Raw genomic sequence first — 16,137 nt, 5'->3', positions numbered from 1 at the left:
GCCGCTCCCCGCGGGCCCGCCGCCCCCCGCGCCGCGGCCCCTTTCTCCTCCCGCCCGCGCGCGCTGGGGGAGGGGCGCGGGCGCAGCCCCGGCCGGCGCCCCCAGCGCCCCCTCAGTCGCCCCGCCCCGCACCCGCCCGCCCGCACCGCCCGGCCCCCGCCCGCGCCCCGCCCGCCGCCGCCGCCGCCGCCGCCGCCGCCGCCGCCGCCGCCGCCGCCGCCGCCGCCGCCGCCGCCCGCACCTCCCGCCCGGCCGGCCGGCCCCTCCCTCCCTCCCGTCCGCGCCCCGCCCGCCGCCCGCCGCCCCCCGCCCCCCGCCCGGCCCCTGCGCGCCGAGGTGCGCGCGCCCGCGCGTATGTGTGTGAGTGCGTGTCCTGCTCGCTCCATGTTGCCGCCTCTCCCGGTACCTGCTGCTGCTCCCGGGGCTGCGGGAAATGCGAGAGGCTGAGTCGGGGAGGAGGAACCCGAGCAGCAGCGGCGGCGGCGGCCGCGGCGGCGGCGGCGGGAGGAGCCCCCCAGGAGGAGGACCGGGATCCATGTGTCTTTCCTGGTGACTAGGATGTCGTCGGAGGAGGACAAGAGCGCGGAGCAGCCGCAGCCGCCGCCACCACCCCCCGAGGAGCCCGGAGCCCCGGCCCCGAGCCCCGCAGCCGCAGACAAAAGACCTCGGGGCCGGCCTCGCAAAGATGGCGCTTCCCCTTTCCAGAGAGCCAGAAAGAAGTAAGTTGAGTGTGAGGGAGCCAGGCCGGGAGCCAGCCGCGGCGCCGGGCCGGAGCTGTCACCGGCGCGCCCGGCCCCCTGCCCCCGCGCGCCCCCGGCCGCCCCCGCGGGGTGGGGGTGGGGCCCGCCGGCCGCGCGGCTCCGGCCCGGGGCGCCCGCCCGCCCCGCGCCCCGCGCCCCGCGCCCCCTGAGCGGCCGTCGGGCCCGGCCTCCCGCGGGCGCCCGCACCTCACTCCGCCCAGCGGGGCTCCGACGGCCCGCGCCGCCGCCGCCACACTTTACTTTTTAGTTTGGCCCTTGCGCCGGCTTTTCTTGGTGCTCCTGTCTTTGGAGACATTTCTCGTAGATTCTGCTCGGCCTAGCTGGGTCATTGGAGGAGCCCCCAGCGGAGCACACCTAGGTCGTCCCCGGACGAGCGCATCGTCAACTACAAAGCAGTCCGCTGCGGGACACTCGCGGAGCTGTCAAAGCGCCGGGGCCAGGTGGTCGCCCCGCCGGCTTCGCTGGGGGAGAAGGGCACGGGAGGAACTCGCGCTGCTTTCCTTTGTCAGCCAGCTGCCCCTTTAACTTTTCGTGCTCCCAAACCTGTGCTTTCATCCTTTAATGATATATTAGGAAGTCGTTCGACTTCTTCCTCTCCCCCTCCCCCACCCCCGAACCGCACTGCCCAGCGCCGGGGAGCTCGGCTCCTGTGTGATCGCACAGCTGAGGCCAGAGCGTGCAGAAGTTTTGGAAGCGTAGCCAGGATTCCCACACCAGGCGGAATAGCAAGAGCACGTTTATTCAGAGAGAAGACAGATGCAAATGTTGCCGAACTTCTATCCGAGTCGTCGCTCCGAGCCGGTACCGGCTCGGGAAGGACTTTCGTTTGGTTTCCAACATGCACGAGGACTTAGGCTCGGGTTATTCGAGGACTGGAAATGCCTTTTTGCAAAATGGTTATTCGGCAACTTTGCCTGGAAATTAAGAAACCCGTGTCAGTGCCAGTGAGTCGCTCAGCTCTCGTGGCTCTTGAGGGTGCTCTGGAAGATCTGTGAATGTCTTCGGAAGTTGTAGAATGGCGTGTATTGCTTACTCATTTCATTATATGGTCATCTCATTGAACTGTCGGGGGTGGAAGGGTGCCCTGGGACGCGCAGGAAAGCGGCACTTTTATGGAGAGTCTGGTGTTTTGTTGTTGTCGTTCGGGCGCATTCGTTTAGTCGTATTAGTGTTACGTTTGCGGATACACAGTAAAAAAAAAAAAAAAAAAAAATAGTAGCGTTCACTGAGGCAGAGCAGAGCAGGGTTGTGGGAAACCCATGAAGCCCCGGCTGAATGTTCTCTTTTTTGCTTTGCTCTCCTATGACTATGAAAATGATTCAGGCCCTTTAACTTGCCTCCATATTTTATTTCCAGCTCTTACCTACCTATGACAAATCGTGAGAGAAACAAGTACAGGATATATATACGTTATTGCATTGGCTTCTTTGTGACCCAAAGTTAGGGTTTATTGTGCCACTGGCGAGCATTGTAATGAAGTGTCTGGTGTAAAAATGCCATTGTTATTCCCCTATTAAGTGGAATTTGGAGGAGGAAGGTGGAGTTTTAAGTAACTTTAAACTTTGTCACTTTTTTGTATCCTTTAAAGCAACACATATCAAGCCGTATCAGGGTTTTAACTTAATTGCTTCCCATTTTGACTATTTCTTCTTGGTTTCTTTCTGAATATTAATTTGGGATTATTGTATGTTTTAGATTTGCTTTTAAAGTATTACTCTAGGAAGAGTAGACCCATCTGTTGTCACGCCCCTCACCCATAGACATGCAAGTGCACGCGCACACACACAAGCGAACACAAACACACGGGCACAAACACACATGCACAGCTCCCCTGAGATCGAAAGGAGTTCATTTGTATTAGTGCAACTCCTGGGTGTACCGGAAGAAAGGTTGGCTTAGGGTATTACCTCTGTATTATTTTAATTTTTATCTCAGTTTATGAATAAAGAAAAAGCCCTTTGAGAAATTTGCGAATTTCTACAGAGTGATGCTAACATTATAAAAACAACACTTTGGGAAATGTTTAGTACAATTCTGAGTCTTAAGAAACTTTTCTCTCTTGGATTTGAGAACTGGTACAGCATTCCTCACACGACATTTAGTGGTAACTTTGATGATTCCAAACTTTTTAGTGAATTTTAAAAAATTTGTCTTTTGAAGGGAATGGAATCTCCACTTGTTTTAGAAACATATAAATGGAAATTAATATGTGAGCTGGAAAGCAAAAGGAAGGATTTTCAATTGTGTATCTCTGTACAGTGCTGGGATACACTGCAGAAAAGACCCTGCAGTTGGGTAGTGAAGATCCTGAAAGTGAAACTGCAGTGTAACAAATGTAAATTAGGATTGTAAATGCTAAAATTACAGGGGATTGCAAATAATTATCTAAGAAATGAAAAATAATGTGTGTGTGTGTGTGTGTGTGAAATGCAGTGGCGATACAAGTTTTTAAATTGTCCATGTTATTTAGATGGTCACTCTCGGTTGTTTTACGCTAGAGAAGATGTCTTACGACACTATTTTTTAAAAAGTGTGTGTTTTTGTCTTTGGATTTAGAAAAAGAGGGTAACCATGCACTGCTAATTACACTTTTTTTGAGTTTGAATTTTTGAATGTTTAATAATTACATAAGTAAATTTAGCATTTTATTGTTTTATACTGTTAGATAATTTTTGTTTTATCACATTTAGAAAGCCTAGGCTGTATAGATACTAGTTTTAATTAACTATTGTTATCTTAAAATTGTTTACTAAAATCAAGAATTTTGAACTGTAGCTACTGATCTTAGAGGCAGAGTTTGAAAAGTAGGTATATAAATTAGGATTTCCTGTTGCACAAACGTGAAGTGGAACAGAGAAGTTTACATTTGTTTAAAAGTTCTTCTTGACAATAAGGACTGTCTAATTGGTTATTTGGAGTAGCTTATAATCTTTATCAGAGATACGGGTCTTTCCATTGAAGAAGCTCCTGCCACAGAATAGGCACATACTAGAGGTCTAATTTTCTGTTAATATTTGGGAAACTTTTCCCAAAGCTTTGATTTTATTTTTCCTTCTTGGGAATATATAGTCACATTACTAAATTGGGAAGACAACCATTCTACCATATTTTTTACCAAGTCGACAAAGTGAATGTTAGGGATGGGGTGGGTGGGTGTGGGTGTGGGGGTGGTGGAGAAGCAGGTGGTGAGGATAGGATTTCTGAGGCACTATCCTTGACTCTTTTTGGAAAAAAAAAAAAAACTTTATATTCTGAACCACTTTCTTTTCAGAGAGCAATTACTGTTATTAGAAAGCCATCTTGAGCCTTATTGTTGTAGAAAATTGGGCACAACCAGTGATGTCATACAAGGGACAGCAAAAAAATGGCTTTGCAGCGGATGACTGTTGTTATTCTATATTTGTAAGGCCCCTCCCCCAAAATCTCATTTCCATAGCTGTGCACTTGAAATAAGTAATAAAAAGGTGTATTGCATTGTAATATATGCAGTTTCATAAAGCAACAGTTTATAGTTGGAAGATACCACTATTATTCATGCTTCTTGAAATAATGCAAATTTGTATGATAGTAATTCCTTTTCTTATTTTTCAAGAAATTAGATACATGGAAATTTTGGCAGCTACTGGTTTCTGGCACTTAATAGGCATTGAAATGTTTTAATGTACTTGAAAAGCTGGTCCAGGAATGGCAGCCTCTCATCTGTTAGGCGGTTGTTCTCCAGCCTGACCTCATTGTAGTTTGCTCTTGCCCTGTTGGTCTTGTTCATGGAATCTCTAGTCTTTGAGAATATGTTATTAGTGTAATATACAATTTTATGTTCAGTATATTGGTTATTATGTAAATTTGATAAACATGGGTTTCCATGTAAATTTAAAAGTATCAAAATAGTTTCTTTTCCCATTCTGAAAATAGCGATTTAATACATTTTCCTACTATCTCAGTTAATTCTGCCACGCCAGGTTTGTAGTCCATTTGCAGGGTGACAAACAAACTGCTCTACCCTTCCTCTCTCCCCCACCTTTTTGCAAAACTTCATGGTATTCCCCAGGCCACAATCAGATTTCCTTTGGGCAGATAGTGATTGTCCAACCTCGTTTCCTTAAGCCTCTTGCAGATATGACTGAGGGGCTTCCATGAAACCTCATTTCCAAAATGAAAATGGTCAGTGTGGGTGCCTGGGTGGCTCAGTTGTTAAGCGTCTGCCTTTGGCTCAGGTCATGATGCCAGAGTCATGGCATCAAGCCCCGCATCGGGCTCCCCGCTCAGCAAGGAGCCTGCTTCTCCCTCTCCCTCTGCCTGCTCCCCCTACTTATGCTCACTCTTTGTCAAATAAATAAATAAACAAACAAACAAATAAATAAAATCCTAAAAAAAAAAGGTCACTTTTTAGTTATAGATAATACTAGATGCTCTCTGTGCTCTTGCCTGGTGGGGAGGTGTGAAGATACCTTGGGTAGGATTTGATACAGTTTCTAATCCATGAGATGGTTGGACTGAACATAATTTTTAGCTGATATAGAATAAATTTACCAGTCTGTGTGTTGTGTGTATTTCCCTTTCTTTTTTCTTTATTGTTTTGTCCCATCTTTTAATTTCAGCAAGCTGATTAATCCCTTCCTCCTCTTTTTAAAAATTGTCTTTATCATGTTTGTGCTACAGTGTCTATTTTCAGAACTTCTTGGCAGTATGAGTTGCAAAAGTTATGGAGTGAAATAGGGACAATTTCTTTTTCTTTTTCTCTCTCTCTCTCTCCTTTTTTTTTTTGGCGATGGCCTGCATATAAAATGTATGCTTGTGGTTAGTGTGAAAATTTAGTGGAAAGACCAATTCTGAATTTGTGATGGGAAGTGTCAGTCTCTCTCTTTGCAGAATTCGAAGGACTTAAGAACACAAGAGAAACAGGAATGACACAGCTCTTTTTGCACTTGTCTAGAGAAAAATCTCATGTAAAAGATGGGAAAATTGTTTGACTTTGCTTTTGCTGTTAATTTTGTGATAGCAGTAACTACGTCTGATACACAAATGCTGAAATTGTTTAAGAAGCCCGGGAAGTACTCTTCTATAACTTTCTAGATCTTTCACTTGGCACGTGTTATTCAAGGAGCATGTACGTGTTAAGTGTATGTTGGGGTGAGCAGTCAACTCTGGAAGAAGGTTCTTGTGGCCATTGAAGGGTCTCTGCAAAGATTTGGAGGAAGCAGTACTTGAGTTAGAACTTGAAGGATTGATAGGATTTAGCCAAGTACAGTGAGAAAGTTAGAGAGTGTTCTGGGGTAGCAATGTAAGTGAAATTATTGAGGCGGGAAGTGTAAAATGTGTTTTCTTGGTGGAGTGTGACTAGAACAGAGGCTTAATGTGGGAGTTGGGGCCGTGCCATGATGGTCCTTGAATGCCAGGCTAATGAGTTTGGGCTTTGTAGTCCAGGGGTTATAAACTGTTTACAGGGACCAGGTAGGTAATTTAAATGATTGCATGCAGCTTGTAAGATCCTGAATGACAGCTGACATAACTTAAGGCCTTGAGTTGGGGAAAAAATGGTGAGTAAAAACTGCCTGAGGGGTTCTAGGAATCTGTGCCTTGCTTAGGTGCAACTGATAGACAATTCTGGCTGATGGTTGCCATGTGAGACTATCAGATGTTTTTAGATACTCTGGTTTTTCAACAGAGACTGGGGACTTGGAATTTTATGTGAAATCTCTTTTTAAGTATCTTTTTAAGTATCTTCCATTAAGATCTACAACACTATTTGGGACTACACCTTGTGGGTTAGGTTTAATTTGTGGACCGCCAGCGGGTTCTTTTATTTATTTTTTTAAAGATTTTATTTATTTGACAGAGAGAGACACAGCGAGAGAGGGAACACAAGCAGGGGGAGTGGGAGAGGGAGAAGCAGGCTTCCCGCGTAGCAGGGAGCCCAATGCGGGACTCGATCCCAGGACCTTGGGATCATGACCTGAGCCGAAGGCAGACCCTTAACAACTGAGCCACCAGGTGCCCCCAGGTTCTTTTATTTTTTAAATTAAAGTTTTAAAAGCAGATATTTGCAGTCTTCCAGAGGACAGGAACATTATTAAATTACTTTGTATTCTGTGTGCGTTTTATACAGTTGAAGGTAGGTACTCTAATACTTGGTGATTTGATGGCAGTTATTTTAGGAAAGCCACCCTGGTAATAATATGAAGAGAGGAGTTACCTGGAGGCAGAGATTAACAGCCCCTTGCAATAGTCATGGTGTGAGGTGATCAAGGCAGACAGTATATTGTTGGTAATGTGGATGGAAAGGAAGAGAGATTTCAGTCAATGCAGAGGAGGAGTTTTGAAGTTTCTGGCATAGATGTCGAGGAGATAGAAACGTCTGGGAGTATTTGGGGGTGTAGCATTGAAGCTTAGGAGCTTGATTAAGATAGGTGACTAAAGATGTGACTTCCTTGAAGTCACTGAGAATATGGAGAGTGTGTGGAATTTAGTAAAAGAATTAGGATGCTTACTTCTCTTAGGACATGGTGGTGGGGTGGGAAGGGACCAAGAAATCCATAAAAATGAGGAAGGAAATCAGAATATGTTCCTACAAATGGGCAAGTATGTACATGCAAAGATGCTCATGGCAGCAGAGAAAAGTAGAAAACAAGTAGAGAAAAATTGGCTACAGCAAAATACCCATCAGTGGACCATCATGCAGTTTTTCTCAGGACAGAGAGGTGGACCTGTGGGTACCAAAGTGGGAGAATGTCTGTGATACATTTGTAAACTTGAGGAAAAATCTTCTAAAAGTTGCAAAGCACTAAGTTTAGAACTATTTTGTAAAGAGCACACAACCCCAAACTATGCATGTATTTTGTGTATAGAAAATTATTTGGAAGAATACATAGTATCATTAATGCTTTTGTGGAGTATATAATCTTGTATGTACATCTATGCACTTTTATTTATTTTAGAGAGCTAGCAGGGGCAAAGGGAGAGAATCCCAAGCAGACTCTGTGCTGAGCATGGACCCGGATATGAGGCTTGATCTCACGACCCTGAGATCATAACCCAAGCCAAGATCAAGAGTTGGACGCTTAACTGACTGAGCCACCCAGGTGCTCTCTATGCAATTTTTAAAAAGCCAATAGCTTAAAACCATAATCTTGTTTTACGAATGAGAAAACCAAGTTCTGGGGGACGTCACAGATTCTAGCACCAAGATTGCCTGGGTTCAAATCCAGTTTCCACTACTTATTAACTGTTTGATATTGGGAAGTTAACTGGACTTTTTGCTGCCTTGGTTGCCTCATCTGCAAAGTGCACATACTAGCACACCTAGTTTAGGATTGTTGTGAATTTATGTATGTGTAGAATTTAGAACAGTGTCTGGCACAAACTAAGTGCTATTAAGAGGTACTATTACAAGAATTTGCTAATATTTGTTATTGCCACTATCATGAGTTATCAATCAAGCATTTGCCTGATATCCTAGAACTTGTTAGTTACAGACAAGTGATGAGATGCCAGACTCACTCTAAAAATGTCATGGCATAAAATAATGTAGTGATTGGGGGTGGGAGGGGACAATAAAGATTTCCTTTCTGTACAGCTGTCCCTAATAAAGACAAAAAGAAGAAAGATAAAAAAGCTAGGTCAGCGGAAATCTCTATAGAATGTTTCTTATTATGAGGAACACATGAAGAACAACAAAAAGCAATTCCCTTGGAGCTGTATATATACAGTTACTCTGTATATATTTAATATTTCTGTTACTACAGAATTATTAAAAATTTTTCATTATCTAAACTTGTGAATGTGGTCATAGTGATCTTTTTATATTACAACTGTGCTGTTAGTAGGTCTTCCTAAATGAGACTTCCTATCAGGGGGTTTTAAAATGATTTATGTCTCTCATACTGAGTCATTTTTACTCTTTACATCTCAGTGTAATCATTTACATGAGAAGCAGTATAGCCAGTGGTCACAGGAAGTCTGTGTGACTTTGTTAATTCCATCTCTTAGTGGAGCCTACCAACAAATAAACAAATAACTTCCTTGATTTCCTGATCTTGGGGATCCTAGTGGCATATACCACATGTCTGGAGTAGCTTCCAGTTGCATTATAAAATAACAATAGGAAACATACTAAAGAATTAATTGTATTTTTTACCTTAAAGCTTCATCATCTCATTGTTCTACCAAGGTTGAAGTCTTTGGTTAGTATGGCCAACTTTTTCTCATATCAGACTTACATACTTAGAGACTCATAAAATGTTAAAACCAGATGAGTATTTTAAGAACATTTCATCTAGCCCCTCATTTGCAGACAGCTGAGCCTCAGAGAGGTGATCGCATGCCATAGATCATCCATCAAGGTCTTAACCTGCACAGTAAATAAAGGGGGAAAAGGTAGTCTATTATGTTGGTGACCCGCAATGAACCGTGCCTGCTGGGATTTATGCTATTGTATGGTCACCACCCCATGTCTCTTGTCTAGCCCAGTGACTCACTTTATCCAGTGGAAGGCAGCAAAAATGGCACTGTGCTAGTGTGGGGCCAAAGCTTTAAGAAGGCCAGGAACTTCTCCTCTTGCATACGTGGGAGACCTCATCACCATGAAAGAAGGTAGGTCCTACCCTGCTGGAGAGACCATGTGCACAGGGAGGGATTCTGGACCACAGTGAAAAAGAGAGGCCCAGTTACCCCAGTGTCCTAGCTGAGTTCCGCCTATTGTCAAATTCCTTGTTGAACGCAGCTACGACAGTGACCGCTGGTAAAACTAGCAGAGGAACCAGCCAGCACTCCGCTGTTGTTTTAATGTGTTGGATTTTGTGGTGGTTTGTTATAAATGGAAGCAGATGGTTTTGTGAATTAAGGCATGGTAAGAACAAAAACTGTTGGGAGATACAAATGATAAAATGTTAAAAATCATTATTGTTTTCCAACTTCTTTTACTGAGATAGTTAAAGGAGGCTGCCCCCTACCTAACCTTTGCCCCTCATTTCACGAAGGTATTTTAGGATTTTTATTATTGGGGAATTTAAATCGTATTTAAAAATTTAGCTGTCGGGCGCCTGGGTGGCTCAGTTGGTTAAGCAACTGCCTTTGGCTCAGGTCATGATCCTGGAGTCCCAGGATCAAGTCCCACATCGGGCTCCCTGCTCAGCAGGGAGTCTGCTTCTCCCTCTGATCCTATTCCGTCTCGTGCTCTCTATCTCTCATTCTCTCTCTCTCTCAAATAAAAAAAAAAAAATCTTTAAAAATTTAGCTGTCATAGTGTAGATCAGACTATAATTAGGTAATATGTAATGGAAAGAAAATAATTATGGTTATCAGCTTTCAAAAGATAAGATTTTACTTTTTTGACTTTTACAGATATCTTCTACATATCTGGAGGTTTATGGACTCTGTGTCGGGGTACCTGGGTTCTGTTCCTGGGCCTAGATTAGGTTTGTCTTTATGTGACACTTTTATGTGTCACTTTAACTAACAGTGACTTGAGTAGGAATGCTTATTTCTCTCACGTCAAAGTCCGGAGGGTAGGCGCTAGTTCTGGTATGGTGCCTCTGCACTGCAGAATCATCAGGAACTTGGTTCCTTTTATCTCTCTGCTCAGATATTTCTAGGATATGGCCTTTGCCCTCAGATTCCATGATGGCTCGTAGAGGACTACTCATTACACCCATGTCCATTGAAGTAGACTGGAGGAAGAGTAGACCAAGGGTGCAATTCCTGTCTTTAAAACACCCTTCTAAGAAGTAGCATATGCTTCAGCTTGTTTGTAATTGGTTGGAGCCTAGTCATATGGCCATGTGTGGCTGCAAAGGAGGCTGGGAACATAGTCCTTTAGCTGAGTGCATTGCTGCCTAGAATAATTTTAGAGTGTTGTTGCTAAGGGAGGGAGTGGACACTGCGGAAACAGCCAGTAGTCTCCACCACTGTGAGCAACCAGTTTAACTGTGGAGACTTAGGTTTTCTCGAGTGTGAGAATGATGATACAGAACCACTTGAGATGGCAGATAGAGTTCATACCGAGGGCCAGCCTCAGTTGATTGGTAGTGACTACTTGGCAGTGTTCTGTGGAACCCTGCCTGAGTCCTAGTTGTTGCCCTCAGCAGGGTGAGGAAGTAGAGGAAGGATTTATTTTGGGTAAATAGGGGAATGATAGCATGCTGTCATTTTTATACTATGCCACATACTTTAGCCTTTTTTATGTGTAGCTACTTCAATATTTAAAATCTTTTCATTGAAAATATTTGCTTATTTTGCTAACCTTTGGACTATTTTTTTTCTTCCTTTTAAAGACATCCTAAAATTCATTCCATATGTAAAAATTTTGCTAATAAACCTGAGTCCCAACTTTGTGCAGAACATTCTCAAAACTGGAGATTGGGATGATGTAGAGAAATACTAAACTTTTTTATATAGTGTATATCAGAATAGCTAGAATATGTGGGAGTAACAAACAGCCTCAAGTCTTAGTTGCTTCAGTCACCAACAGTTGATTTCTTGCTTGTGCTATGAGTTCCTCATGGGCTGGCTTGGAAGCTTTGCTGTACAACATCTGTACCAGGCTGAGGCAGACCCCGTCTCCGTCCTCCACTGTTGCCAAGGCAGGAAAAGGAGAACATCGTAGGTTGTGCTCTGGCTCTTTTTTTTTTTTTTTTTTTTAAGATTTTTATTTATTTATTTGACAGAGACAGCGAGAGAGGGAACACAAGCAGGGGGAGTGGGAGAGGGAGAAGCAGGCCTCCGGCTGAGCAGGGACCCCAATGCGGGGCTCGATCCCAGGACCCTGGGATCATGACCTGAGCCTAAGGCAGACGCTTAACAACTGAGCCACCCGGGCGCCCCTGTGCTCTGGCTCTTAAAGACTTAAATCAATGGCATATGTTAGTTCTGTTTACCTTTCATTGACCTGAGAGAGTCACATGGTAGCACCTAACTTCACGAGGGCACAGAAGTGAAATCCTATCATATTTCTGGAGGGAGAACTAGAAGTATTTGGTGAAGAGCACTAGTAAACACCACACAGGGTAACATTAATTTTCATTCAAAAATTTGTATTTCACTTTGGAGTATGTTTTGTTACCTATAATTGAATATGACCATCTGGTAGACTGCTATACTACAACATGTTGATTAAGGTGATGTGTTTAATAATGCTATTAAATATACAAAACATTTTCCAGAGGTAGAAATAATACAGGAGTCATAGGGCTTGGGTTCTTGATTCTTTCTCTACTGTACTTCATGCTTGTTTCCTTTCTTCTGCCCACCTGAAAGGGGGAAAGGCATCAAATGTTAAAATTGGTATTTAATGTTAATAAGATTATAGGTGATTAAAATCTTTTTGTTTTTTTTTTCACAGTAAGTTTTTACAACATGTTTTATTTTCAGTCTGGGTTACTTTGTCCATTTGTTTTCTATTAATTACCCAAGGAAGATGTTACTGAGCATCTAGTATGCACTGTATACTGGAGAAACCAAAATAAGACAATCCCTACCCTCAGTTTCTACCAGTTCAGTGCACACTGTATTAGAAAGTGACCAGTCCTGTGATGGAACATTGTGCAGAGCGCTAGGGAGCTCGAGAAGGAAGAACTTACAGCAGGGGAATGAAGACATGAAAACATCTGAGTTGAGGGGCCCCTGGGTGTCTCAGATGGTTAGGCGTTTGCCTTTGGCTCGGGTCATAGTCCCAGGGTCCTGGGATCGAGCCCTGCATCGGGTTCCCTGCTTAGCAGGGAGCCTGCTTCACCCTCTCCCTCTGCCTGCTGCTTCCCCTGCTTGTACACTCTCTCTGTATGTCAAAAAATAAATAAAATCTTAAAAAAACAAAACAAACCACATCTGAGTTGAGTCCTGAAGAATGAAAACAAACTTTACTGAAGAGAGGAGGGAGTTGAGAACAACTAGTCCATGGCCATTATGGGTTAGATGCTTCCAGGACTTACCAGATGGTAATACTGTTTCACAGGCGAAGGAGTGGTTCAGGAAGATCACATAGTTGGTAAGTGATGCAGTCAGGATTTGGATCCAGGTGTGTCTGACTCTGGTCTTTGCTTTTTAAGAAACTCCAGTCTAACTTTCAGCTGTGAATTAAGTTTGAGGGTCTAATGTATAACATGGTGTCTATAGTTGATAACGGTGTACTATAGAATTGGAATTTGTTGTGAGAGTAGAACTTAAATGTTTTCACACACACCAAGAGGATAAATATGTGCGGTGATGTATTAGTTAACTAGATGGGAGGAACCCTTTCAAATGTATATGTATGTCAAATCATGATGTACACTTGGAATACCTTATAGTTTTGTCAGTTATACCTCAATAAAGTTAAAAAAAAAAAAGCTCACCAAACCAAACAAACAAAATCCAGGTTAGTATGTGAGAAAATGAGGAAGGGAAAGTAAATTGGGAATTTTGAATATTTACTGTAGGCTGTAGGGAGCCATTGAAGATTTTAAACAGAAGAATAAGAATGTAACTTGGTTAGAAAATAGCCTTGGCAACAGCAGGGAAGATGGTACAGAGGGAGTATATATCCCGTGTGTCGTGTTACAGGGACCAGAATGAGAACCCAGAGTGATTTTCCATACTCTCTTTTCATCAAGAAATAATACTTGCCTAACTTTTGTTTTCAAATTATCCAACCTCAGAACTAGAAAGACCTTCACTGTCATCAGTTCCAGTGTCTTCAATTTATGGATTAGGAAATGGAGCACCAACAGCCAGGTTTGACATCTGAGATTACACTTTAAGATCCAGAGATGATGGTCTTTTTTGTCAATAACTGGTGCTTATCCTAGCTTCCATTAGCTAACAATGAAATGTAGACATATGCCTGGAAAAATGTCTTTGAGGTCCATTCATGTGCATTTATTAATAGTTTGTTTCTTTATGTTGATGAGTGGTATTCCACTGTATGGATGGACCACATTTTGTTTATCAGTTCACCAATTGATGGACATTTGGATTGTTTCCAGTGTTTTGTCTCCTGTGAACGATGCTGGAAGATGTTTTGGACAAATGGTTTCATTTCTCTGGGTAGGTACCTAGGAATAGAAATTGCTTGCTTATATGGTTAGTGTATATTTAACTTTTTAAGAAACTTCCATACTTTTCCAAAGTTCCTGTACCATTTTATATTCTCATTAACATTGTATAAAGGTTCATATCCTTGCTGATGCTTAGAATTGTAAATCTTTTTGATTTTAGCTGTTCTAGTGGGTGTGTAGTGATATCTCATTGTGGTTTTAATTTGCATTTCTCTAATGATTTATGATGTTGAGCATCTTTTCAAATGCTTGTGTGCCATTTCTATGATAAAGTATCGATTCTATTGGTGAAGTATGAATTTAAATATTTACCCCATTTTGGGTGTCTTAGTTTTGAGTCATAAGAGTTCATTATATATGTATGCATTTCAGACTTTATTTTTTTAGAGCAGTTTTAGGTTCACAGCAAAACTGAGAGGAAGATACAGAGATTTCTTGTAGAAATCCCTACTCCCACACATACACAGCTTCCCCCATTATCCACACCCTCTGTTAGAGAGGTACATGTGTTAGGGTTGATGAACCTTCCTTGACACATAATTATCATCCAGAGTCTATAGCTGACATTAGGGTTTACTCTTGGTGTTGTACATTCTATGGGTTTTGACAAATGTGTAATGACATGTATCTACCGTTATAATATATAGAATAGTTTCACTGCCCAAAAAATCCTCTGTTCTGCCTATTCCACCCTTCCCTTCCTTCCCCTGGCAACTACTGCCATTTTTTTAAACTGTATCCATAGTTTGCCTTTTTATATTTTTAATACAAGTCCTTTATGAGTTATATGCTTTACAGGTATTTTCTTCCAGTCTGAGGCTTATTCTTAATCAATTTTTAATGATGTCTTTTGTTCTTTTTTTTATTTTTAAAGATTTTTATTTATTTATTTAATTGACAGAGAGAGAGCGTGAGAGGGAACACAAGCAGAGGGAGTGGGAGAGGGAGAAGCAGGCTTCTGGCTGAGCAGGGAACCTGATGTGGGGCTCGATCCCAGGACCCTGGGATCATGACCTGAGCTGAAGGCAGTTGCTTAACCAACTGAGCCACCCAGGCGCCCCAATAATGTCTTTTGAAATGCTAAGGTTTCTAATATTGATGAAGTCCAGTTTATCAGTTTTTTTCCCTTGTGGAATTACGATTTTTGTGAGACCTAAGATTGAAAAGATGTATGTTTACTTCTAGAATCTTTTATAGTGTTAGGTTTTACATTAAGGTCAGTGGTATGTTGAGTTAATTTTGTATATGGTGTGAGGTAAGGTCTAAGTGTATTATTTTGTGTATGGATGTTCAGTCATTCCAGCACCATTTGTTGAAGATTGTTCTTTCCTCATTGAATTGTCTTGGCATCTTTGTTGAAAATCACTTGATCATAAATGTGTGGGTTTATTTCTGGACTCTTCCGTTGATTTGTATGTTTATCCTTATGCTAATATTACGTTATCTTGATTAATATAGCTTTATTGTAAATTTGAAATCAGGTAGTCTAATTCCCCCAGCTTTGGTGGTGGTCTCCAAAATTGTTTGCCAGTTAGAGGTCTTTTGCATTTTCATATAAATTTTATGGTTAGCCCGCCAGTTTCTACAAAAAATGTATTGGGATTTTAATAGGGATTGTAGTGAATCTGTAGGTCACTCTTGAGAGAATTGATACCTTACTATTTCTTTTTAAATTTTTTTAAAATTTTATTATTAAGTAATCTCTACATCCTGCGTGGGGCTCGAACTCACGACCCCAAGATCAAGAGTTGGCATGCTTTTCCGACTGAGCCAGCCAGGTGCCCTGATACCTTTCTATTTCAATACATGAGAGTACATTGAATCTGTAAATCGATCTTTTTTAAAAAATTTTATTTTAATTTATTTGATAGGGGGAGAGAGAGAAGGCTCCCTGCCAGTGCGGGGCTCAATCCCAGGACCCTGAGATCATGACCTGAGCCCAAGTCAGGTGCTTAACATACTAAGCCACCCAGGCGCCCCTTACTTTTAATGTCTTTCTCAAATTGAATAGTTCATCTGTATAATTGGCAGCCTAGCAGAGATGAGTCTTTGACAACAAAATCATTTCATTTTCTCTGACTCAGGTGAGGGTTAAACAGAAAGACATATTAACTAAGAGAAGAAGGAAATGTGCACACAGCAAATAGCCATTTCTCATTTTGAGAAATTTTACAATTTTCAAACAGAACAGCTGTGTGACACTTGGCAGATGACTTCTTGGGCCTTCAGTTGCTTCATCTAAGTGGGATAATAATAGTACCTACTTCATAGGGTTGTTGTGAAAATTAAATAAATTAATGTGTATAAAGCACTTAGAATGGTGTCTGATGTACTGTAAGCACTTTATTCGA

General features: G+C 42.3%; 1 protein-coding gene across 12 annotated transcripts in view; it reads left to right on the top strand.

Annotated features, from left to right (window-relative positions):
- Positions 1-317: 317 nt before the first annotated feature.
- The window catches only part of KMT2C (lysine methyltransferase 2C), a 271,413-nt gene continuing 255,593 nt past the window's right edge, over positions 318-16,137 (top strand). For all 12 annotated transcript variants that reach the window (XM_088018229.1, XM_088018219.1, XM_088018221.1 and 9 more), the window contains exon 1: positions 318-719. In XM_088018229.1, coding sequence (XP_087874355.1) covers positions 559-719 — 161 coding nt within the window. In that variant the 5' untranslated portion in view covers positions 318-558. The remainder of the gene's footprint in view (positions 720-16,137) is intronic.

This window comes from Eumetopias jubatus, unplaced genomic scaffold (assembly GCF_037043125.1).
Source record: "Eumetopias jubatus isolate StellerSeaLion01/CBP00866 unplaced genomic scaffold, mEumJub1_p1.0 scaffold_14, whole genome shotgun sequence".
Taxonomy (NCBI): domain Eukaryota; kingdom Metazoa; phylum Chordata; class Mammalia; order Carnivora; family Otariidae; genus Eumetopias; species Eumetopias jubatus.
Note: the sequence above shows the minus strand (reverse complement) of the source record. Positions and strands in the feature narration are given on the sequence as shown.